Source organism: Hydra vulgaris, chromosome 10 (assembly GCF_038396675.1).
Source record: "Hydra vulgaris chromosome 10, alternate assembly HydraT2T_AEP".
Classification (NCBI taxonomy): domain Eukaryota; kingdom Metazoa; phylum Cnidaria; class Hydrozoa; order Anthoathecata; family Hydridae; genus Hydra; species Hydra vulgaris.
Genome location: NC_088929.1, coordinates 19,243,218 through 19,270,933, shown reverse-complemented (window position 1 = coordinate 19,270,933; position 27,716 = coordinate 19,243,218). Strand labels below are relative to the sequence as shown.

The window sequence follows — 27,716 nt, the reverse complement described above, 5'->3', positions numbered from 1 at the left end:
AAATTGAAAGCATGTAAAACGGAAACATTTTTACAGACTCAGCAAGACTAAAATAAAAATATACTCAATTCTTAATAAAAAAAGTTTCAACAGTTTTCAGTCCAACAGTTTAAACAGTTTCAACAGCTTTACTTTCTTTTACAACCAATAACTTAAATTATTTTTAAAAAAATAAAATTTATTTTACTAAAATTATTTTTATTCAGTGAAGTATATGTCATTGTTTTCCAATGTCTTCTTATTTCTTCTTCTTCTTTCTGAAAAATAATAATTTTCAAAAAATAAAAAAATAAAAAATTTTATTCAAAATTATTTATTATTTGAGAAAACTTGAAAGTAAATAAAGTTTTTTTTTTTTAAATAAATTTAGTATTTGTTTAATGTACAAATGGCGGGGGCAAGAAAAAGATAAAATAGTCTTAACGCCAAGCCCCTAATAATCCGTAAATAATAAAGTCATTAAAAACTTGTCATTAAAAATGTTTTCGGATACAAATACAAAAAAATTGAAAAACAATTAAGATAATAAATTATAAAATTCATTTTCACATATGAACACAAAGCAAAAAACAACAACAAACGAAAAAAATATTAAAAATTATAATAGTTTTCAATTATTACAATTAATAATTCAGAATAAAGAAATATAATATATAGAACTAAAAATTTATATTTATATAATGAGAAAATATAAAATTAAAAAAAAATTTTTTTTAAAGAATCAAATTTTTTAAATTTTTTTGCAAATAAAATGAAAATATACAATAGAATATTTTAAAGACCAATGATTAAATAAAGCTCTAGTGGAAGTCTTCCATGTTTTGATTAATTAAATTTTTTTCTTTTTGTTTTGATTAAAAATTATTTATGTTTGCAAGCGTTTTAATATCGTTTCTGATTACTGTACTCCATAATTGGGGGGCTCTAGCGGTGATAGAAAACTTAGTGGCTTCAAAGTGAGTTTTAGCTTGGATATAATTATTGTTTGCATGCTTAGTAAGATATTTGTGCTGTATTTTTTTAAACAGCATTTTAAAAATATTTGGCATTGTATCATTATTAATTTTGTACATGAAAATTAAATGATGATATATATTTACTTGGTAAACATTCAAAATTTTTAAATTAATAGATAATGGTTGTGAATGAGAGTCTGCATTGGATATTACTCTTATGACATTTTTCTTTGTTGAATAGTTTTTTAGTTTTTTTTTTTTTATTAGTGTTGCATCAAGTAATGTTGCATCAAGTAATGTTAGCATAATTGTGATAACAATTAATAAAAGAAAAGTAGATATATTTCAGGCAAATTTGATTTAGGTAAGGTTTTACCTTTTAAAGTATGCCAATATTTTGAAAACTTTATTTTCTATTAATTTTATGCAATTTATCCATGAAAGATTTTCATCAAGAAGAACACCTAAAAACTTATTTGAGTGTTCTCTTTTTATAATTTGATTCCCAATGCTAATATTTGGGAGCTTAAGAAGAATATCATCTCTTTGATGAAGGCAATGAAAGAAATATACTTAGTTTTGGTTAAGTCTAATGACAATTTATTTGTATTAAACCATTCAGTTTTTTTTAAAAGTTCTTTGTTGACTGTTTTAAATAGTGTTTTTATGTTACTATGGGAATAAAATAATTTTCAGCAAATAAAATAAAGTTTAAAATATTCGAAGCTTTGCTTAAATTATTAATGTATATTAAAAACAAAAGCAATCCTAAAACGGATCCTTGAGGAACTCAACAAGTTATTATCTTATTTTCAGTTTTACCATCATAAGAAACTGCTTTCTATTATACAAGTAGTTTTTAAACCAAACTATATTTGCGTTTTTAACTCTGTAACTTACTAGTTTTTTAATAAAATATGGTGATCAACTGTGCCAAAAACTTAGGTAAGGTCTATAAAAATACATAATGTATACTCTTTTTTACCAAAGACTTGAAAAATATGAACAAGTTTAAGAATAGCATGATCAGTTGATTGACCTTTTTTGAACCAGAATGGTTTGTTGTATAAAATATTATTTGTTTCTAAAAAAGAGAATAGTCACTTATACATTATTCATTCCAGTATTTTAGAGAAGCAAAGAAGAATGGAGATAGGTCTATAATTAGAAACATTAGAAGAATCTCCCGATTTAAAAACCGGTATAACTCTTGAGGTTTTAAAATTTTCTAGAAATATTCCTTGTTTTAAAGAAAGATTCAAATTATACAATAACAATATTATTAAATATTGATTTTATTACAGCATTACTGCTTATTTCATAAACTTCTTATCTCTTGTTTAGTTGTTTGAATAGCAATTAATAACTCGTTTTCAGTTTATTTATGGTCATTATTGTTTTGTTAGCAGTTAAATATGACTCTAAATTTATCAGGTTTTAAGACTAAATTTGATTCTACACTAACAAAAACTTGATTAAATGTTTTTGCAAATATATAAAGTAATTATAAAAGTTATATATATCTAAAATAACTTTATGAAAATTAAAATACCTCAAATGAATGAAGTCTTTGCTCAATTACTTCAAGATTTGGTCGATCACAAAGAAACGCTGCATTTATTTCAGCCTCATTTTCAAGATCAATTCTAAATAATTCCATAACACTTTATTTAAAAACAAAACAATAAAGAAAAAAAAAGCAAATGAAAGATTTAAAATAGAACACATGTGAGGTTCATAATAAACAAACCTCTGAAGATCAATAGCTGCTTCTAATAATAGATCATCCAATATGTACTCTGCTAAGCGTTCACCTTCTGACATTGCCTTGAAGTTTAAGAAATAAAGCAACTTATTCACAAATCATTAAAAAATAAAAAAAAAGTTTTGACTTTTTTGAGTTTTCATTAGCCAACCTGATGATACATTATTAACGCATCCAGCAAAATTGCTGATAATGCAGTTTTTACAGATTTTTCATACAGTGGTCTACCACTATATAAGGAACCAACTTAATTAATAAATTTTTAATTCAACAAAATAACTCTTGAAAAAATTTTAAAAAACATTGTTGCTCTCTACATCACCAAATTCACTGAAATTTAGCACAAATGTTTTAAGATTTATGTTATAAAGACTGTGATTTTTTTTTTTAGTTTTATCCATTTAAGAATTACAGAAACTTAAAGTTTGTTAGATTTTGACTGAAAAATGAGGGAGAAAAAGTACTGGAAATGTGTCCCTTTACAATAGTATATGGACACATTTTTACCATTATAAGGTGCTTGTAGTAATTTTGTGAAGCTAAATTTGGTACCAAAAGAGTTTGAAACCTGTTTAATCTGAAAACTGTAGATTTGTATCTCTCAAAACAATAAAATATAGTTTATTTTAAGATCTACAAAATGCACTATGTAATACCAATCAACTTTCTGCATGACAACCTTAGCTCTAGAAAAAATCTGACTGATAATCCTTAAGATTATCAAAACTTTTGGTTTTGATAATCTTAAGGATTAGACATATATCTACTTTACAAACCAATTTTGTTTTGACCTTATAATGTGTTGATGAGTTATTGATGTTTTGGTTTTTCAACTTTTCTGAAGAAACTGAAAAAAAAAAAAGTTAGCAAATTCATTTTGATATTAAACTAAATACAATTATTTTTGTTTTTAATCAAATTTTGAGCCAGCTAATTTTAAAAAAACAGTGTGTCATGCGATTTAAATTTTTACAAAGTTGTTACAAAATATTGTTCAATATGTTGTAAATTTATAAATTTGCTACTTGTTATTACATAATAGTTGTGTCATTAAATTAAACAATATTATGTAAACTTTATTTTTATTGATTGTAATATAATAGTGATTAACTCATCAATAAAATAAGTAATGAAAAGGACAAAAATGACAAATGTGCATAATAATATCCAATAAATATTACCATGTTAAGTTATATAACTAAATATAATTATATTTAGTTTTTATCTACTTTCACACAAATTTTTGGTAGATAATTAGTAGAGACAAAAATTAGTAGATAATTAGAATTTTAGTAGATAATCAGTAGAGACAAAAATTAGTAGATAATTAGAATTTACTAGATAATTAGTAGAGACAAAAATTAGTAGATAAATAGAATTTTGGTAGATAATTACTAGAGACAAAAAATAGTAGATAATTAGACATTTAAAATATGTCTATTAAAACTAACAGTTATCTGTTCAAGCAATACATTCCTTGTGAATATAACTTTATTTTTATTTTGGACATAACGCCTGGAATAAAAATAAAGTCAAATCAACGTCAAGTTTTTTTACAAAGATAATGAACATAGCTGTTTAATGCCTGATTAAAAGGAATATGTAAACATAAAGAAAAATGTTCACATGCAAAAATGTTTGCTCTTATGTAATATAAAAGAATTCTTTGTTCCCTTCAAAACCAAGAACCCAGAAATAAAAATAGGGTTTGCAAGGTTTTGCACATTGCAACCAAAATGGTGTATTACTGCTGGTGCTTCAAGAATACATTCCGTATGTGTCTGTGCTATTCATCAAAATTTAAACTGCTTTTACATCCTCTTGGTGTGACATACAAAAAATTGTTACCTTATATTGTATGTGACATGACTAATAAAGACTGTATGATGTGTAAATGTGAAAAATGTCCAGCAACTATAGATGCATTGGTTGAAAAACTATAATTTAAGTTTTGTGGAGTTTTTTGGAGAGTTTTGAAGATGACAATGAAGTAGAATTTGATCAGTGGACAACAACAGATGGGTCAAACTTAACACATAAAGAGCCAGTGTTTGAATACATTAAACAAGTATGTAAAAAATTAACAAAACTTGCACCACACTTGTATTTAGCTAAAAGTTAAGTATTATACCTGAGATCAACAAAGAAAGATATTAATGAGGTAATAACATTATTGCCAGGTGATTTTTCAGAAAACTAAAATTTGTAGTTCAGGACGAAGTATAAAGCTTTGATTGGACAAATTATAATGTACACTTTATCCTGTGATTACCTATTTCAAAAAAGGAGTTTTTCTCAAACACAAACCTTATTGTATTATTTCATATGATATAATGCATGATGTGAACATGGTATATAAAATATTAAGGTTGTCAGCAATAGTATTAAAAAAAATCTACCTCAAATAAAAAATATTCAATATTTTTCAGATGGGTGTGCAGATCAATATAAGAATTGCAAAAATATTTTTCATTTTTGTTTTTATCTTGAAGATTTTGATCTTTCTGCTTATTGAAACTTTTTTGCAACTAGTCACGGGTAAGCAACCTTGTGATGGGATAGGTGGTACAGTCAAATGCAACACTAGCAAGCTTGCAAAGAGATATGGGTAATATTTAATCTCAACAAGCAATGAACAAATATTGCAATTAAAACATTGAAGGTGTACATTTCATTTATATATCATTAAAAAAATTAACTTTAGTGAGAAAAACTCTTAAGGAACGATTGGATATTGCAAATACCATAACTGGAACACATAGTTACCATTAGTTTGTACCACTTGGCCATCAAAAGGTAAAAACTATGTATTTAATATACCTTTGATTATCTTTAAAAAACAAGCATAGTTTTTATTGATAAACTCAAATAGATTTTTTATTTGTGTTTACCATAATAGGTTAAATGGCATAAATGTTGCTATTTTGTCTAAATAAACGCAAAGCACTGCAGTGTTTATGAAAAACTTGCTTTAATTTATAACTTTACTAACATCTAAATAACGACTGTAAACTTAGTACCAGGTAAAGCGTGTACACGAAATAAATGTGAAAGAATAAGCACATCATTTTTTTTCAGTGGTTATTTTAAAATCTTTTTAATTGTTTTGTATTTTATTTACGTGTTGTGGTTTCAAAAAAATATATTAGGTTTTGGATTTAACTTGAAATTAGTTTTAAAAATGACAAAAGAAGACGTAAGAGAAAAAATTATGCACAAATATTTACAAAATCCTAATAGAAGCTACAATTCGATAGCAAAATCGTCGCAAATACATCCATGACCATTTGTCGTGTTATTCAACGTTTTTCTCAAACAAATTCGATCAAACACAAATCTGGCGGTGGAAGAAAGGAAGGTTTTAAAGACATAAAACCAGTTAGAAAACTGGTTAACAGTTTTAAGAATAACCCAAGCCTTTAACTTAGGGAACACACAAAAATATATGGATTTTCTCATAGTTTTGTTGCTAAAGTTAGAAACAAACATGGTTTTCATTCTTTCAAACACAAAAAGTGCCCAACCGTTCTGAAACTCAACAAAAAAGTGCAAGAAACTTGCCGCAAAAAGTTGTGTGACAATTTTATTTTTAAAAATTTCTGTATTATTGAAGACGATGAAACTTATATCAAGTACGATTATCAACAAGTTGCTGGTGCTGTTTATTATATTGCCACATATAGAGGAAAAGCAGATAAAAAATTTAAATACACAAAACATGACATGTTTGCTAAAAAAGCTTTGATTTGGCAAGCTATATGCAGTTGTGGCAAAAAATCAGCATTTTATATTTCTCAGTCCACACTTTCTGGTCAAATATATGTTAAAGAATGTTTACAAAAACGCTTTTTATCTCTTATTAAATCACACAATAACAAACCTGTGTTCTGGCCTGATTTAGCTTTAATTCGATATTGTAAACTAGCTATGGAATGGTATAAAAAGAATAATGTGAAATTTGTGTCTAAAACAGAAAATCCTCCAAACTGCCCTTAATTGAGAGTTATTGAAAAGTACTATGCTATTATTAAAAGAAAAATAAATTATCATTTAAAAAAGCATCAAATACTTTTGATTCTTATTCTGTGCGCAAGCTTATGGGTATCACTAAAGCAAAAGCTCAAAATTTTATTAGATTCCCACAGGAATAACTAAATTTTTTTTTAATGTTTGATCTTCTTATACTATTGTATTAAAATTACTACTTGGTTCGAAATAAAAATTGAGGAGTACTTTTTTTCAGTTGTTTTTCTACTTTCACATTTATTTCATGTATACACTTTATGTACTTAAAGTGGTGAATAGTCATTTAAGACATTAATCTAGAAAAAAAAGATGTGCTTGTCAAATTTGTGTCCAAATGGTCCTGCGCAGTTGTTTAAAAATGGCAAACAGTGGATAACCAATGCTGAATTCCATATATCCACATCATTTACAAAGTTGAAGTACCAACTACAAAAACAGGACTTTGCTACTTTAGACTATTAAGACGACTGGAAAATTAATTTAGACTATTAAGACGATTGGAAAAAATTGTTTTCCTTAGGAAATAAAGATTTTTATGTTTAATCTAATTTCAAGTTCGCTGAGTCTGATATGATATAATAAATAATAAATATAAAATCATAAAAATTTTTATTTTTGAAAGGGCTTTTTTTATACCTTTTAATTTTTTTGTAAATTACAAATAAAAATAATAGTTACTAAACTGCTAATTTTTAATTTGATTTGAAAAAGTTAGGATAGATTGAGTATCTGGTTTTTAAAATATCACACAATTTTGTGTCCATATCAAACCTCAATAAATCCTCAAGTAAACATAGCCAAAAAAGCCAAAAAAAATTGGTTTGTAAAGTTGATATACATCTTATCTTTAAGAAAATATAAATAAATTTTTTTTTGTATCAATCAGATTTTTTTTTATAGCTACAATTGTCAATGCCTTTTTTTATTGTCATTATTAAGTACATTTTGGATGGATCATGGATCCTAAAAGATACATAGAGATACAAAACTAAAGTTTTCGGATTTGGCAGGTTTAAAACTCTTTTGGTACCAAGTTTCAGCATCTCAGCATTATTAAAAACACCTTATAAGGTTTATAATAAATGGAAACATTTTTGGCACTTTTACCCCCTCATTTTTCAATCAAAATCAAACAAACTTTAAGTTGCTGTAAATCCAAAATGGATAAGAATTTTATTTAAAAAATTTACAGTCTTTTACAGTCAGTCACAAAATTTGGTGATGTATGGTACAGATTTGTATTTTTGAAAAATGTTTTACTCTCTTTTCTTTTAAATTAAACCTGTCCAAATTACCCATCCAAATTATTTCTAACTTAAACCTGTCCAAATTACTCAAGTGTGAAATCATGGAGATTAAACTTTTAAAAAATTAGAAAATAAATAAGACTCACTAAAACAAAGCAAAGTTTTTTTTAGTGTGACAATTCAAAACTATGGGGAATATGGGTAGAAGGGGGCATGGCAAAATGAAGGAGGATTTAGAATGTCAATAAAATTGTCAAAAAAAAAAAAAGAAAAAAAAAGAATAATATAAAATATCAATTTAAAAGATCATAAAATCATATGGGGAATTAATCTATCAAATATTGATGCAATTGAAATAGTTTAAATATAAACAGAGGAATTCAACCAGAGAGGTTGCAAGTTTAACCAATGAAGTAGCAGGTTCAAGCAGAGCAGAGAAGTTGCAGGTTTAACCAGTAAAGTAGCAGATTCGATTAAATTTAAAACAACAAATGTTAAAAAAAACGATTTTTCCACAAAAGAATATAATTAGTGGTACACAAAATTTTCTTTTCGAAAACTTGAATCTTTTTTATTTAGTAAAGGGAAAATTTAAATCTTCCTACATAATATTTATTATAATAACTAAATGTTTTATGTAAAATAGTTAATTTTTCATCAAAAGAATTAATAAAGGAAAGTATTTGTTTGTTGAACTGGATAAGGAAAAAAAAAAAGATTTATAGAGTATATTTTCAAGCTATATTTTTAATTTTTATTATATTTCATCTGCCTAAAACTGATTCTTTAAAGCTTTAAATGCTTAAAACATTTTTTGGTTACCCTATAAATTTGTAGTTAGAGGTTGTTAATAAATTGTCACATAATTTTTGACTGTTTTAGACCCCTCCACCCCCAGTAACAATTCGTCATCCTTTACTGACCCCATTTACTGTATATGTTTTATAAATTTTTTAAAAATTCGAAATTACCAATGAAAATTTGAAATAAAAATTAGGGGAGTGATTTTACCATGTAGTAGGTATTTCTAAACAACATTCGATTATAAAAACATCCACAATTTGCGAAGACCTACCACAGAATCCACAGTTTAATTTTAAGCAACATTTTATTAAAAAATATTAAAATTTTTTTTTGATTTAATGAAAATGAAAATATTAATCGAAGAAAGAAAAATTTTAAAAATAATTTGTTGTTAAAACAACTTATCAGACAAAAAATTAACTTAAATTATTAACAGATTTGAAATTTGATCTAATATTCTTTTAAAGAGGCTGTAAAATGAGGAGGTTGTAAAATGAGGGTTTTATAATGTAAATTTTACATGATCATTTCGAAACTCTTTTAAGCGTTTGAAAATATAATTGTTTTAGATTTTTATAATAACTATTTTAAATAATTATTAATAAATTAACAATTAATTGATTAAAAAGATTAGATCAAACTTAATTGTCAATAAATTGTTTAATATTTAAAATATAAATTTTTTTTTGAAAGTTTAATATTTAAAACATCATTAAATCTTATGGGTGTTAATAGGTTTGTCCAAATTTAATATGTTTACATATAATTTAAATAAAACACATATTATGATGGACAATAAATATTTCATTAAAAAAAAGCTTTAACAACAATATAATTTCATTGTTTTTTTCAGTATATAATTTCATGTATTTTGAACAACATCTTTGGGCTCAACTCTTGCTCTAATAAAACTATTACCACTTGGGTGTTCCTTAGGAGAATCTTTTACCATCTCTGAAACTTTTTTTGCTATGTTAATTGCGAAATTCGTAAACAAGTTCAGAAAGAGACAGCATCAAGTTGAGATTTTTTTTCAATATCTTACACTTGCATCACCTAGCTGTGGAACTTATCTTACACTAATAATAAAGTTGACTAATAAAATAAATTGAAAAACTTGCAACTTATATTTTATAATAGATTTTAAAACAGTATCCTTAACTTCGACTGTTTGACCTCTTAATAGATAGAAGTTTGATTAGATTATGGAGTCCATAAGCAATAATGGTTTACCTTGATTCTAAAACACATATGAAAGTATACTTGAGCCATAAACTGAACAAGGACTTTCAGCCTTTTTAAAATATCACCTCCTAAGTCACATTCACTTATGTAAAACAAAAGGAATGTCAGACCATTTTTAAGCCGTCTGCTGTGGCAAAGACTGTCATACATTCAGTTAACAAGCAAAAGATTCAAGGTATCTAATTCAAGAAAAGAAACTAACTTTAAGCTTAGTGAAGCGCTAGTTGACTTAAACTTTACATCAGTTTGCATAAACTTTGTCACCAGGAATTTTAATTAGAGGTTTAATCTAACAAATAGGTTCAAACATTTCTAATCATTGTACTTTATCTCTAAAAAACATTTTTAAACATTTCTAATCATTGTACTTTATTTATCTATCTAAGAATAGTTTTTCTATGAGCCCTGTAAATTCATCATTAGAGATCTTAGGTCTATCAAGATTTGCAGTCAGGTGTCTTAAAGATAGCTTATTTGTATGCAATATGCAAAATGTCTGAAAACATTTTCTAAAAGTCTCTCCAGAAAAGCTGACAATCCATTATCCTTACCAGATCCAGTCATTGAATTTGTAAAGTTATGCGGTAGTGGTGTAGTGGTAGAGTGTTTACGTCATAAGGGAGAAGTTCAGACTTCGATCCCCACCATGTCCCTGGTAGTACCTTGCTTAACTTGTTTCTTTGTGCAACACTCAAAGTAACCTTTTAGTAATTGTATCTTCACTCAAAATCAAAGTAACAGGTCAACTAAAAAATGAGAATAATTCTAACCCTCTGAAATCAAACAGCAAAACTCAAAAAAAGAAAAGTACTCCTAGGTGAAACTATACTCTCTCTGTTTACAAACTTATCATATGTTTTGTTTTGCATCAGCTAATTTAAATTATCAGCATTTTAAACACAACCAAGCAGTTGTGTTTAAAATCCCATTAAAACAAGAAGTACTATGTGAGCGCATTGTAAAGTTCTATCAAATGCACAAAAATCTTGGAAAAAGTTTACTGTGAATCATTCTAAAACCGAAAATGTTCCAGTTTCAACTATTTACTGTATTTTGATAATGATTTGCAGCCTTATATCTGCAAATCATTGAAAAAACAAGGAATAGTTTACCAAAAAAAAAAAGAGCACCGGAATCCAGAGCAACAAATATCAACCGTGAAATCTCAATGCTGCTGATGACCCGAAATTACTCTGGAAAATGTTTTGTTTTGGATGACAAAAGTTACTTCCCCCTCTTTAAAACGCAAGTTCCAGGAAATGATCGATATTATGCAGATAAAAATTCTACAACATCTAAGTCTTCTTGGAAAGCCAAAACATCCCATATGTACCAAAAAACCACAATCCGACAAACTTGCCTCAGTGTTACCCGATTGAAGATTTCTTTGGATATTTGAGTTCGTTAGTATACAAAAACAACTGGAGAGCTAAGAATTGCAAATAATTAATTACCCGAATCAAAAGATGCATTCATCAAATCAATATAAATGCTATACAATGCTCCTGTTTCAACGTCATGATAAAAGTCGAACTGCTGATGACGGTACAAGTGATGTACCTTCAATTAAAATAAATATAATTTTCATTTTCTATACATTTGTTTTTATTATAACCCAATATAATTCTCATTTTTTAGTTATCACCCATTATAATGTTTTTTAAAAATAATTTTTTTCTAAAAATCTAAAAATAATTTACCTTTAATAAGCACTTCAATAATTAGTTTCTCTGAAAAAACCCTAGTTTTAACCATAACTTCTTGTCTGGCTCTCCAAATTTTTTGTGATCTAATGCTAAATTAGCCATTTTTGAAGTCAAATAATTAGATTTGATATAATCTTGAAGGAAAACAAATACAGATGTAACAGCATGAGATGCTATATGCTATATGCTAGGATGCTATATGAGATGCTATATGCTATATGAGATGCTATATGCTAGGAGAGATATGTGTTATATCAAAGAAATACTAGTGCTTCATATAATTCTGTTTAACACTGTTCAATGGTCAAGTTTTTTGTTTAATATTATTTGAGCTGTCTTCTTAAGTTTTTTTTATTTGCATCCTTAAAATTTTCAGGTGAAGTTTGATTGAAATTATGTTCCTCTGATTTATAAACTTCATCTTCAACATTTTCTATTTGAATCTATGTAATATAAGCTTTTTTATTAGAATTTTTCTTTTTACAAATGATGTAACACCTATAAATTTCCTTTTACTTGTTTTTGTTTATATCTTGTCAATTTAATAGCCTGATTTTTCTCCAGTCTTATCACTTTAAGATCTCAGCCATATTAAATCAAGTTGTGAAACTTTATCATCTCTAGATCAAATGCATAAAATGTAAATTCCAACAAAACAATTGTTAACCTTTTTACATGCAGAATTTTCATAAGCACAAAGTAATGTTGCACCTAAATTTTGTTTATCCAACATTTTGTCCACCATATGACTGCAAAGCTCTTAAGCAAAGGATTGGACTTGGACAACTGTTTTAATACAAATTTTATCTGCCGCCAAGATTTCTTATTCAGCAAGATGATATCTCCAACAAAAAAATATAAAATTTAAATTTTTATAAAACTGTTTGAAAACTTAAAATTGAAAAATTTTCTATCAGTTGGAAATTAAAGACTTACACAAGACTAAGATTGTCTAAAAAAAGAAATTTTTCCTAAGTTATTAGACCTTTTCTATCTCTCAGTGCAAGAACTTCAGTTTCTAGCCAATCTTTTTCTACTCCAATATATTTAGTCAAAATACGCAAAGAGGAATTTGTGGTTTGTTTTAATTTTGAACTCCACAAAAAAAAATATTTCATTTCTTTATTATTTTTATTTATTATTTTCTTTATTGTTTTCTTCAATTCTTTATTATTTTACTGTAAAACAAAAATATAGTATAAAATTACAAGAAAAAATTCAACAAAAATTGCAAGTTTTTAGTTATCATAGCTTTTAATCTTTTTAATATCTCCACTACTAATACAAAAATAACTAATTGCAAATATCAAGCTTTAGAAGCTGTTGCAAGAACAAACGCAGTAGCTATGTCTGTTGCAGTATGTGGTAGTCATGCTTGTTGTAGAAGTGCAGTAGCCTTGACTGTTTGATCTTGAAATAAAAAAATTCTATAGAACACTTTTTATCTCTAACTACTAGACATTAAATGTAATTTTATGTTTGAATTTGAGTATTTGAGTAAATGATTTAAAGTTGGGTCTAAACTTTTGATGTTATCACCTCATGATGCTCACCTCATAAAACTGGTAATCTTCATCTGTCATTTTAAATAGAAACTTCTTTTCAATTTCTGCTTCTTGTGGTCTTTTTGATGGACATCAAATAATTGATTTGCTTCTTCTATAAATCCTGCTGCTGTTTCATATTTTTGCTTCTTTTCTTTTTCTTATAGTTCACAAATTTATGAAAGTTTATAATGTAACTGCTGAGCATTGTTTTAATTTTTGTGACAGATATTGAATAAACATAATTTACCCATAAATGAATATATTCTACTCTAACATCTCTATAAATGCTGTCTATAGTCTTTAAAGACATCCTTCAAGCACTTGCTTTAAGGTGGAAAGTTAAAAGAAAAAAATAAAAAAGCAAAAAATATAAACAAAAAATTCAAATTCAAATCAAATAAAAGAAAAAAAAAAACGAGAAAAGTTAAAGGAGAAAACATTTAAAAATGGAAAGTAATTAGAAATAATTAAAATAAAATATAAAAATTGTTTTAAAAGTAACGAAAAAAAATAATCATTAAATTTTTTTTAATTTTGTAGTTTTTATTAATTTTGAGGGGACGATGGAAAAAAAAGTCTAGATATTTTAGTTTTCTGTAGATAACTTTAAATTTAGGTGCTACAAGAAAATGTCATTAAACGAAAAATGTTTAAAATTAAATTCTGTATTTTTAGGCGTAAAATTTATACATAATGAACAAATGTTAAGCATTTTATAAAGAATTTAAGAATTTTTACCCAAGAAATTTGACTACTTTTTAGGTCTTTTATATAACCTCGAATAGGTTGACTAAAACTGATAACCATTTGGTTATTTTGTTACAAACCTTCATGTTGCATCAAAAGCCAAGTAATTAGAGGGGACACTTTTTTTGTTTTTAAGTTTTAGCCTACCCTAATACATATATATAAATATATATATATAAATATATATATATATATATATATATATATATATATATATATACATATATATATATACATATACATATATATATATATATATATATATGCATGTATGTATGTATGTATGTATGTATGTATGTATGTATGTATGTATGTATGTATGTATGTATGTATGTATGTATGTATGTATATATGTATGTATGTATGTGTGTGTGTTAAAGATAAAAAAAACCTTTTGAGAGGCAACATCTGCTAGTCTTCGATAAACTGATGATTTATAATCTTCATGGCGTTTAGCATCTTCATCTGCAATAGCCTGAAATTTAATACTATAAAGTGTAAGCAAAACAAAATGTTGTGATGTAAGTTATGTGAATTAAGTTGTAAATAGTCTTTTGACAACTACTGTAAATTTATTTCTCTATGACACTTATCACTGATAAAAAAATATATATTAAACTTCAAAATGTAAATATTTTAAAACACAAAAATACATAAAATATAAAAGATTCTAAATCTTGATTCTAGCCTGGGCCTTATCCAACAGAGGTTTTAGCTTTTCTTTAATTTCTTCTTCTGCATTGAGAACAAGCAGATCTTTATTTGCCAATTCATTTCTATGTAATAAAATAACAATAATATTGAAAAAAAATTAAATTATTATTGTAAAAATAGTCTAAATAATTAAGTAGTTGAAAAAATTTTTTTTTTTTAATAATAGGAAAAAATAAATAAGAAATAAAATAAACAAATATATTTAAAGTATTAAAACAATTAAAAAAATAAAAATAAAATACACCATTCTTTTTTAATTAATACAAGCTTAAATCATAAAATACAAAGATATTAAACTAAATCTTTCCATTTAAAGATTCTAAATTTTCCATTTAAAAATACTAAACTTTCCATTTAAAGATACTTTTTTTTGCAAATTACTAAATTTGTTTTTCTTTCCCTTGAAAAAGATGCCTTCAGACAATCCATGATTGCATAGTAAAAGTTTATAATAACTTATCCAACTTTTCATTTTTAATTTAAAATGTTAATGTGAATGGCTAAAATGTTAATGTGAATGGCTAAAATTAGGGTTGAAAATTTCCAGAAATTCTCTGGAATTAAAAAAATTTTTTTTTTTTTAAGTGTACTACTATGTTTTAAAAAAATTGCAGGAAATTATGCATCTAATCCTTTTAAAAATGAGATAAAATTAAATAAAAAATTATATTATAAGAAAATATGACAATTAATTGTCATATTTTTTTTGGCCAAAATACATTAGAATGAAAAACCACAAGTCGTTTTGGAGAAAATTTAGTCATATTAAATTTTATATTAAAATTTCTAAATCGTTTAAAATCTAATAAAAAAAAAATTTTTTAAAAGACCTGCTACCTTTATAGGCACTACATCTTTTTTTTATATATACATCTTTTTTTAAATTTTTATAAAAGGGTTGAAAATTTCTACAAAAGCCTACTTACTAATAATAGAAGTGAATACCTTTAGAAATAAATACCTAGATATTTATCTCTAAAGTTTATTGATTTTTTTATATAAACCTTATTAAAACAGTAAAAATATAGTAAAAATTAAAAAAAAATCAAAAAGTTCCTAAAATTTTTTTTTAACAAATATTTGAAAATTCACAAAATTTCCGTAAATTTTCCCGACTTCCCAAAATTCACTAAATTTCCAGGAAATTTTCAACCCTAAAATGTGAATGGCTAAAATGTTATTGTGAATGGCTAAAATGATAATGTGAATGGCTAAAATGTTGATGTTAATGGCTAAAATGTCAATATGAATGACTAAAATGTTAATGTATATGACTAAATGTTAATGTGAATGGCTAAAAATTGGCTAAAAAATGTAAATTGCAAATGGATGATAAAAATGATCTATTTGTAATTAACAATGAACAGAAAATTTTCATAAAAATTTAATTTATTCAACATATATATTTATAATTTTTTTCAATTTTCTTTTTTATCAAAAATATCTGCAAAACCTTTCCATAATTTAAAAAAAAAAAAATTCTAAAAAAAATATTATTAAACCAAGTAAGATTTTATAGTTTTTAGAAAACTTTTAAAAAACACGAACTTTAAGAAAATTAAAAAATATAAAACAAACCTCATATCTTTTAAACCTTTGCTTGTCATTCTTAGAATATTGTTTGATTTTTCCAACTAAAAAATAATATATAGGGTAAAGTAGTCTAATACCGCCAATGGCTTATACCACCATTTCATTTTTTAAAGTTGGCTTAAAGAATATTTAGTGACAAAATTTAGGAAGCATTGTCAGAACTTCTTAGATAAATCATTTTTCAGTTATAAAGCACCATATTTTTTGAACTTTCGCCCATTTTATTGTGGTTTTGAGTTATTCACAATTATTCTATACAGTGTAGAGAGCGTAATCTTAGACCATTCTTTTTTTATCATTGATCAAAAAAATATTGCTTCTAATTATACTTGCTCAAAACAATGTTTTATTGGTATTTTTGTTTATTCATGTAAAGTATGCAATGTTCACAATGTAAACAAAAATAATCGTTTTACGTAAAACATTGATATCTGGCCAATATTGCCTGACTGGAATGGGCTAATAACGCCACATGTTTATTTTCATTTTTCGATATTGAGATTTTGTGTATATGTGTTGTAATTGCACTTGAAGCTTGTAATTTAATGTTTTTGCTCTCAAATTTACTTTAAACTACTGTTATTTAATCTTGAAGTTTAAAAAAAAGAAACAAAAAACGTAAATTTTAAAATTCTTAAAAAATATTATTTAAGTTGCTGCGCTAATTGCATCAGTTAACACAAAAATGACTGTTTAGGGAATGTTTATAAATGCTTTTGTTGTCACTTGACAAATGCAATGTTGATATTTCAATTAATTTAAAAAATTTTATTTTTGTTCTTTTTAGAATGACTAAACCTAAAAAATAAATATTAGGGCAAAATAGAAAACAGAGGATTTAAAAAAGGCTCTATATTCTGTTAGAAACGGAAATCCTGTAGCGGCAGCATTGCGAGATTATAACATTCCTCAAAGAACTCTCAGAGACTGGTTAACGAGAAAGGATAGATCACCAAAACGTAAACTAGGTCGAAAGTGCATTATTCCCAAAACAGTAAAATCTGAGTTGAAGCAAAGAGTATTTCGTCTTCAAGAAATTGGATTTGGTATAACAAGAATACAACTTAAAAAATATGCATATGAAATATGTACTCAAAAAAATCTACCACATCATTTCAAGAATAAAATTGCTGGTACTTATTTTAATAGTTTTTAATTTTTATTTTATATTCAAATTTAGAAAAATTAATCAAAATCAGTTTTGTCCATATATATTTAAATGAAATATTAAAATTAAAATAACTATACTAATGAATTAAATAATTTCAGGCAAAGATTGGCTTGCAGGATTTCTCAGGCGCCATCCTGATGTTGCTCCTAGGAAATGTGAAAGTTTGAATTATGGTAGGCTAATGCGATTCAATGCTGAAACTGTTCAAAACTTTTACAATCTTGTTGATAAAGTCTATGAAAAACTAAATTTAGCACACCATCTTGAATTGAAACGTTGATGAATCTGGATTGCAATTACAATGACTGGCACTCATGTGGTAATGGCAAAAAAAGGAGCAAAATGTGTACACACAGCTACTCATGCAGATAGAGGAGAAACTATTACTGTAGTTGCATGTACAAATGCTACTGGAACCAATTGGATTCCACCTATGATTTTGTATAATAGAAAAAAATTGGAACATAAGTTATGGCAATAATTTGCCACCTGAAAGTATTTTTCGCATGACTTCAAAAGGATATATTATTAAGAAAGAATTTTGTACTTTTTTGCGTCATTTTAACCAGCACCAATTACCAGAAAAAGCTTCGTCAATTTTCGACAAACATCGTAGTCATTCACACACAATTTAAAGTAATTGGATCTAGACAAAAAGATGGAGAATGGATTAAATATAAAGATGCGGTCAAAATTCTTTGCTTGATGACGTTGTTGTTAGTAAACCAGTGTTAGAAAACTTAACTGATGTAATTGTGAAATCCATCGTACCCGACCAAGATTTCCTTCCTGCAGTTTCAGAATTATCATCTCCTAATTCTATCAAACAAGAGCATGAGTCTGTAATAGCAACTGAAGATAATGTTTGGGAAACGTTTAAAACCAAAAAAAGCGTTATAATTCTAATGCCTGCATCTCGGGTATAGAATCTGAAAATGAAATAGTCAATTCACGTGAAATTGAAAATAGCGTTGAAATAACATCTGTCGAATCTCGAGGCGATATTGAAATTGCAATTTTTTAAATTTTCGTATAACTCGTATAACAAACAAAAATGGCCATGAAACATAATTTGAAAAAAATTCGAAAATCATTGAAAAAGAAAAGTAAGAAATGTTTTGTGGTGATTGCGGACTCTCTTACAACGACAAAAGATGATTGGATTCAATGCACTTTGTGCAAAGTAGGGTGTACATCAAGTAACGAAAGTGACTGAAAATTAGATTAGATTTGTAATAAAAAGTTAAACAAATAATATGAATAATTTTACGAATAATTCATTTTTTGTTTCTTTAACGTAATCTGTGTTATGAATAACATAATATAAAAAAAAGTGTGGGTGGCGATATTGGACGCATACGAGGCTTATATCGTCATTAGTACCATTTTAAGAAATATGATATTTCTTTGAAATTATTTTAGGTGTGAGCAATAAATCTATAATATTTCTAGAGCTAAATAATCATATTACCTAATCAAAAAGATTTTTTCAAAAATGTAGCATTTACATAATAATAATCAACTAAATATAAAAGGGTCGCGTTATTAGACTTAGACTACTTAACCGTATATATATATATATATATATATATATATATATATATATATATATATATATATATATATTTCTTATTCTAGGAAAAAAATGAGGTCGGCAAATTATTGCCGGCCTCAAATTTTCCTAATTTCGAGGGTTGTATACGTATGTATGTATATGTATATATATATATATATATATATATATATATATATATATATATATATGTATATATATATATATGTATGTATATATATATATTTATATATATATATATGTAGGTATGTATATATATATATATATATATATATATAGACACATACATATATATATATAAATATATGTATATATATATATATATATATATATACATACATATATATATATATATATATAAATATATGTATATATATATATATATATATATATATATATATATATATACATTAGGGTTATGACTTTTTTTTAACACCATGCTCCTGTACTATAGTTTGATGAGCTTTTACCTAAAAACCATAAAATGAACTATTATTTCCATATCTTTTGAAAAAAGTTCACCCCGCCATTGAAAAATCAATTTTGACATAAGTTCTACTCTGTAACCCAGTGGGCACGAAACATATTTTAAATAGACAATTGATTTGGATTTAGATTTCACACCTTATAATATATATGTTTATTAAACGTTGAATAAACGTTTACAATATTTATTAACATGAGTTGTAATTACAAACATTTACTAAATGTACACATTAAGAAAATTAAAGTGTACATTACAAACTTATTAGCCTATACATTTATTAAACATCGATTAAACGCTTAGAGTATTGATTAATCATTTTTAATATCAATTAATAGAAGTCAATACTGTAAGCCTTTTATATCATTCAATACATGTGTACATTAAAAGGATAAAACCTACACCAAACATTACATAAAATTGAGTATATAAAGTTTGAATATTTTTGATGATTTTATTTAAATAGTTTAAAGACAAGTAAACACAAAATGTGTTTAACTTGTCTAAAAATTTTATTACAACGTTTTGATACATTTTTAGACATGTTAAACATTTTAACAAGTAATCTTGTGGCATTTTTAACTGTACATCAATGAAAACTTTGAATAGGTAAAGTATTAAAAAAAGTCTTTAATTTAATATGATTCAAATAATATAATAATATTTTATCATAAATGTACTTTATATTATTGTATTAGTATATATAACAGTTTATTATTATATTATTATAGACGTAAGACTGTATAATCTTGTAAATTGAGTAGTAAGATTGATTAATAAAAGAAACCTCATATAAATAATATTATTAATTAGACTAAAATTCAAAATGGTAAATACTGGTCTCAATTTAAACGCTTAATCTAAATGTTTTTATACATTTAATAATATAAGCAAAAAATAGATTTGAATCTCAACATTTAATAGACCTTTTTCAAAACGTTACTCTGGATTTCATTTTGAAAGGATAATAAACCAAAACTAAAGGTTTGGTTAAAAGAAGTTTCAAGGTTTAATAGATGTTCACGTGTTTATTGGGAGATTTAAAGTAACATTTAAAAATTGAAATTTTCAAATGTTATTAACTACAAGACCAATTCAAGAACAACATCAATAATTTACTAAAACATGTGGTAAACATGTTTAGTATGTTTGTTGTGTAAGAAATGAAGATGTAATTTTAGCTTAATGGAATAATAAATAAATAGTATAAAATTTTAACTTCATGAAAATCTTAGAAAATATTGTTAATCAAAAAGTGGGGTATGAAAATGGGTAATAAAATCTTTCTATTAAAACATTAAATTAAAACTAAAAGACCATTAATTAATAAATGGAAAACAAAAATTTGATCTTACGAAGGGGTGCAGCCTTAAGGTTGCCCAGTGGCAGTGGACAACTTATTTTCTCAAAGGGTGACTTGAACTTTGAAAAAAATGCTTGTTGGTAGTATGACAGGATGACTAGACAGTTTGTTACTCACAAAAAAGTGTTTATTAATAAAACCATATTTCAAACTATAAAGATTTTTACTGTTTTATTTAAAAAGAAACCTTTAAATATCGTTCAAAGTATAAAAAAATGTATGTAAATTATACACTATGTTTAAAAAAGAATACACTACAACGTATTATACAATTTTATTAAACATCATAAAAAGAAACCAACTTGAATTAAATGCACATGATTTAAAATGCTTCAAAATGGGACTATACTGGTTTTTAAAATGTTATTGCTGCATTTTGAAGCTTAATTTGTTTTCAATTCAAAGTGCAAATGTATAAAAAAAAATTTAATGTTACAATCGCATTTTGAACCAGGTTTTTTCTCAATTCAAAATGAGCTTCAAAATTACATTTTTTTTAATTCAAAAAGCTTATGCATCATTTTTTTAAATGTATTAGTTGCATTTTGAATTACGTAAATGGTTACCTGAATCATTAAAAAGTTAAACATTTTGTTTTTCATTGGTAAAATAAATTTTATTTAAATGCTGCAAACAAAATGAATGTAATAAAAAACATGAATGATGCTCATAGAATTTTCTTCAAAAAAAATCTTAGTAAAATAAATTAGTTTAAAAACAGGTTTTAAACATCCGACTAACTTGATTAAGCAAAAATAATAGAAATAAAAGAAAATAATAAAACAAAATAATAAAAGCAATTTTCTAAAACAAAAAGATTTTTTTATAAAATCTTTTTGTTTTGGTTTTAAACTTTTTTGTCCTAATCCTTAAATTCACTTTTTTTTTATCGATAATTTGTTTTTATACAGTTCTTTTTTCTTCAGTTTTTTTCACCTGAGAAAAAATACCTAAAAAATTAAAAATGATTTTTCAATACAAAGATTTCATTATCCCTCTCAATCACCCACTTTTTAATTAAAAATATTTTCTGAGGTTTACATAAATTTAAAACTTTATCTTATATTACTTATGGAAGATCATGTAAGAAATTGTGAGATGGATAAAGTTGATAAACTCTAAGGTAAATATCAACATAACATAATAATTTTTTGTCAATACTTTAATTATTTACGTATTAAAGTCTCACTTCATTCTGAGATTCGTCAATCGATAATCTTTTTCTCATTTTTCTTTTATCATAAGTCGCCTCAAAATGGGATTCAATGCTATTACTTGGAGTGGGTTCTTGGAAAACAAGTGAAGACTTAACAAATCCAGATTTGTTGGCAGCTTCTTTCACCTTAAATAAAGTATGAAAATTTATTTCAGATTAAAAAACTAAAAAATACGAGATACTATATTAATTTATTACTATTTCATATTTTCAACAAGCAAAATCAAAAGCAAAAAAGAGACAAAAGGTAACCATAAAAATCAAAAAAGATTATGAAAAAGCAAAAATGACAAATGAACAATCACTAAGTTGTTATCTTTTTCTTTATTTCGCATATAATATTCGCTGGTTTGTTTCTCTACAGGTTGTTTCTCACGTATTCTAGATATTACAGTTGGTGCTGCGAAATTCATCCTTGAAGATTCAGTACTTTGAGTTACAAAATGCTTTTTTTTTTTCTAAAAAAAATATAACAAAAAAAAATATATATATATATAAATATACTCTATATATATATATATATATATATATATATATATATATATATATATATATATATATATATATATATATTATATATATATACATATATATAACTAATATATATATATATATATAACTAATATATATATATATATAACTGATATATATATAACTGATATATATATATATATATATATATATATATATATATATATATATATATATATATATATATATATATATATGTACAGCCTTATATAGGCTATATAAGGCTGCAAGCAACCAATAATCAGAGTTGAAAGTCACCGGAATAGAAAAAACAACGATTGCAGAGCAAGACAACAAGCGACAGATGACTTAAAGGAATTCCAAAGAACTGATGTTCAAGGAAAAAAACTAGACGAATAAGAGTTTTTGAAGCACTTAGGAACAGTCACAGAAAAAGGATGTCACTTAATTGAACGACGAGTAACACGAGAATGAATGTTAGTAGATGGCACAAAAGACACTAGCTCTTTAGAGCAGTGCCCATTATAGTATTTGTAGAAAAGAGAAAGAGAAGCAACATTACTACGATGTGATAATGGTTAGAGGTTGACTGCAAGAGCAGGTCCAACTATATTTACAATGCGTTTTTGAACCTTGTCTAAAAGAGAAAGGGCATCACTAGAAGATCCGCCCCAGATATGGCAACAGTATTCTATACAAGGCCATATTTGAGATTTATTGAGATAGAGAATAGAATCTGAAGTAAAAAAGTGTCAAGCTTGATAAAGAGATACAACCTTAGCAGATGCTAATTTTGTAACAGATTTGATATATGGTTTCCAATAAAGATCGGAAGTAAGAGTTAATCCTAGAAGATGAAGAGTGGATGACTCATCAAGTACATGACCGTTCATAAACACTAGAAGATCTAAATCATCGCGATAACGGTTGGCTGAAAAAAAATGAGTTTTATCTGAATTAAAGTTCACCAGCCACTATGAGCCCCATGCTGTAGCAAAATTGAGATTTTTTTCAAGCTTAAATGCCCCCTCCAAGCAATCAGAGAGTGTTGGCTTCTTATCACGACAAGAATAAATGGTAGTATTATCAGCAAACAATGCCACCTTAGATGTGAGAATACCTGGAAGATTGCAAATGTAAATTAAAAAGAGTATAGGGCCGAGGATAGAACCTTGAGGAACCCCTGAAGTTACAGAATAAGAAGAAGAGTGCTGTCCATTGAGGACAACTTTTGTACTATGATTGGAAAGGAAGGATTCAATAACCATAAAGATATTACTAGATACACCATAAGAAGAAAGCTTATGGAGAAGACCAGCATGCAAACTTTATCAAAAGCTTTAGAAATGTCAAGAGCGATTGCCTTAACCTCTCTACCTTTATCTAATGCACGATAAAACCCATCGGTTATTACTGTTAGCAAATCAGCTGTAGAACGAGAAGATCAAAATCCATATTGATGATAAGAAAGTAAGTTATTAGATTCAAGATAAGAGATTAAGTGTTTGTTAATTAAAGGTTCAAAAACCTTGCTAATGATAGAAAGAAGACTAATGGGACGATAGTTAGACAAATTAGATCGCTCTCCAGAATTTTCAAAAATAGGGATAACAGATGCCGCTTTCCAGCAGGCCTAAAAACAAGACTCTGATAAGCACTTGTTAAATAGTTTTGAGAGTATAGACGACAGCTCCGGAGAACACTTCTGCAAGACTATAACAGGTATGTTGTCTGGGCCACAAGCTGTAGAAGAGTCTAAGCAGGAAATCACTTTAGATACAAAAGCTGGAGTGATACAAATGTCAAGCAATGGATCAACCTGTTTGACGGCTATATCAGGTAGAACGCAACAAGTGAAATCAAAAGAAGATATTGATAAAAAGTTCTTAGCAAACAATTCAGCTTTGTCTTTAGGTGAGGTGACAAAGTCTGAACCATACAAGGGAGGTGGAATTACAGATTTGCCCTTATTATTGATACTGTTAAAAATTCTCCAGAAGTCACGAGAGCTTAATTTTTGTGATGAAATATGAGATTTCAAGACTTGAGATTAGCAGGCTTTGGCTTTAGACAAAACCTTCTTTACAATGTTTCCTAGCATTAGTAAACAGATGTCTGTTTTCTGGAGAATTGTTTTGCTGATAGATATGGAAGTAACGATTTCGATTGGCAATAGCAGCAGCACAATGTGAGGAAAACCATGGAGGAGAGTGAGGCTTGACCTAGAATCATTGAGAGGGAATAAAGATTCCATGCCAGCCTGAATCCACAAAGTTATGTAAGAAGTACATTTGTCAACAGGAAGACGAAAGATTTCTACCCAAAAGCTATCACGAAGAAAATCACATAAAGAATCCCAGTCAGCTTTAAGGTAGTTGTAAGAGGTACAATGATAGGAGGATTCAGATGATGAAGAAGAATGAGATAAGAGTTTTAGAGAGATCAAACTGTGATCAGAAGCACCTAAGGGTGAATGTAGAGAAACTGAGTACTGACTAGGATCAGAAACACTACATAAGTCTAGTAGAGAAGGTAAATGATTGGGGTTGTCTGGAAAGCGAGTTGGAAACTAAATATATATATATATATAAGGGTTTTAACTTTTTATATATAAGGTTTATAACTATATATATATAATGGTTTTAACTTTTTGTAAAATAGTTGATTTCCTCTGTCATAAATCAATGAACTTTTGCTCAAAAGTAATGAAAATAGGTTTTGTTCAGATTAATTTTCAAAAAAACCAACAACACAAAATTTTTAAAATGGTGGTATTGGTAGTAGGAGTAAATAAGTGCAGAAGCAGTGAATCTAAAACAAACTTGCCAGATGACACAAGCCCCCCGCTCTGATTTTGCTTGCGCAGGCAATCAGCATTTTAGGGTGTTTATACAATGGAGATAAAAAAGTTCATGGAGAAATTAACAACAGTTGTTTCTATGATATTTATTTAAGCATTTTAAGAGTTTTTCTAGAAAAACTGTTAAAATGCAAATGAACACCATAAATATATATATATATATATATATATATATATATATATATATATATATATATATATATATATATATATATATATATATATATATATATATGTATATACACTGTCATTTTTAATTGTTACATAATCCAAGATTATACATATTAAAAACATCTTGGATAATGTAAAAATTAAAAATTATATGCACAATTACCTTTTTTAACTTTTGTGAAAGTCGACTTTTCAGTGGATTATTAATCTATAAAAAATAGATATACTATAAAAAATAAATGTAATAAATATAATAACAGGATAAAATGAACACAATAACATAAATATTAAAAAAAATTAAAAATAAATATAGCTAAAAAAATAAATATAATAAATATTGATTTAATAAAAATCAATGCAATAAATTAAATATAATAACATGATAACATGAGCACATTAACATAAACATTTTGAAAAAAAAGAATAAAAGATTTCACCAGAAGAAAAAAAAAGTTTCTCATTTTTTCTCATTTCAAACTTTTATATAAAATGATCATTACTTTTTAAAATTTTTATATTTTCCTTTTGTAAGATCTAGGTTGACATTTACACTTATTTAATCTAGGTTGACACATATTTTTATAAGATAATTTATATATATATATATATATATATAATAACTAAATAAAAATAAATATATAAAACACATATTTATACTTAAATATCAAATTTAAATATATATTTTTTATATTTTAAATATCAAATTTAAAAATAAATTTTGAAATATTTAATTTCAAAATCAGGTTGGATGGAGCACGACACGTTTATTGAATGGCTGAAAGAAGTATTTTTACTCGAAACTGAGCAAATTAATAAGAATAGAAAACATACAAAACAAACTTCTTAAATGCAAAAAATTTATCAAGTTTTTAAACTGATATTTAAGAGAAATTTTGTTTTCAATATTTATAATGAATAATTGCACTATAAATAATACAATGTATGATATTTTTCAGTCAGAAATAAGACAAAAAAAAAACCAAAAAATTAAATATTTTTGCAGTAACATTCTTTATATAAAGATCCAAACCTTCAATGATGTACTCAAGCCCCCGCAGAACTTGGTACGATGTCATCGAAAGAAATTAAAATTGTATAAAAACCTATTTCAATTTAAAAAAGATGGAGCATTGATATTTAATGACAAATAAGTCCTCACACTTTTTAACTTTGAAGGTTCATATATATTTGTTGAACATTGATTTTCTCCATAATTTTCTAAAAAAAAAACATCATCATTAAAATAATTGAGAAAACAAAAAAAATTAATTGTAAAATTGTGCAAAATTCATTATAACTTCATGTTGAAACTAGGTGAATAAAAGTTAACAGGCACATACAGTATTTTAAAAATTAGTGTAGATAAAGAAGTAGCTACCTAAAATGTTTGTCGGATACAAAGATCACAAATGATACAATAGTCAAAACTATTTTTATTTCTTTATTTTTTTTAGTGGAGTTTATTTTGTTTTTATGTCTAATATATTTAGTTTTATCTTGATTTTTGATTACTAATTTTGTTTGAGATGCCTTTGAGAAGACCTTATGGTCTTGTCAAAGAGCACTGCGGAAGAGCATTTAACTACAACCTTGTTCTATCTTTTAGGTAGTATGCTGATTTAATGCTGGAAAAAGTCTTGGTCCTTTAATCCAATCCAGTCACCAACTCATTTTTGGTATTGTCATAAGAAGAAAATTGCTGCTCAACTGGGCCATGTGTCATTGAGCAGAATAAATGGTTATCAGAGGGTCAATGTCTGGTGAATATGGTGAGTGGCGTATGAATTCCAGGTTTTCAAGGTAGCTTTTTACAAGATTTGCAGCATGGGGTTGCGCTTTGTCATGTTGAAGAATAAGCTTGTCATGTCTTTCGGTATATAGCACCCTTTTGTCCTTCAAGGCTCAGCTTGATCAATTGTCTTTGGTAATGGTCATAATAATATTACTCCAACTGGTCCCACCAGAAACAGAGCATGAACTTGGAACCATGAATACTTGGTTTCGCTGTCACATGTTGATGGCTTGCTGGACTTGAC

General features: G+C 26.2%; 1 protein-coding gene across 1 annotated transcript in view; it reads right to left on the bottom strand.

The window, feature by feature from the left end:
• The window catches only part of LOC101236448 (uncharacterized), a 51,632-nt gene that overhangs the window by 2,850 nt on the left and 21,066 nt on the right, over positions 1-27,716 (bottom strand). Inside the window, exons 8-17 of the mRNA XM_065807429.1 lie at positions 26,840-26,898; positions 25,844-25,888; positions 22,463-22,615; positions 22,131-22,283; positions 16,336-16,391; positions 14,732-14,819; positions 14,435-14,518; positions 2,707-2,783; positions 2,509-2,602; positions 188-257 (exon numbers count right to left, since the gene is read on the bottom strand). Coding sequence (XP_065663501.1) covers positions 188-257; positions 2,509-2,602; positions 2,707-2,783; positions 14,435-14,518; positions 14,732-14,819; positions 16,336-16,391; positions 22,131-22,283; positions 22,463-22,615; positions 25,844-25,888; positions 26,840-26,898 — 879 coding nt within the window. The remainder of the gene's footprint in view (positions 1-187; positions 258-2,508; positions 2,603-2,706; positions 2,784-14,434; positions 14,519-14,731; positions 14,820-16,335; positions 16,392-22,130; positions 22,284-22,462; positions 22,616-25,843; positions 25,889-26,839; positions 26,899-27,716) is intronic.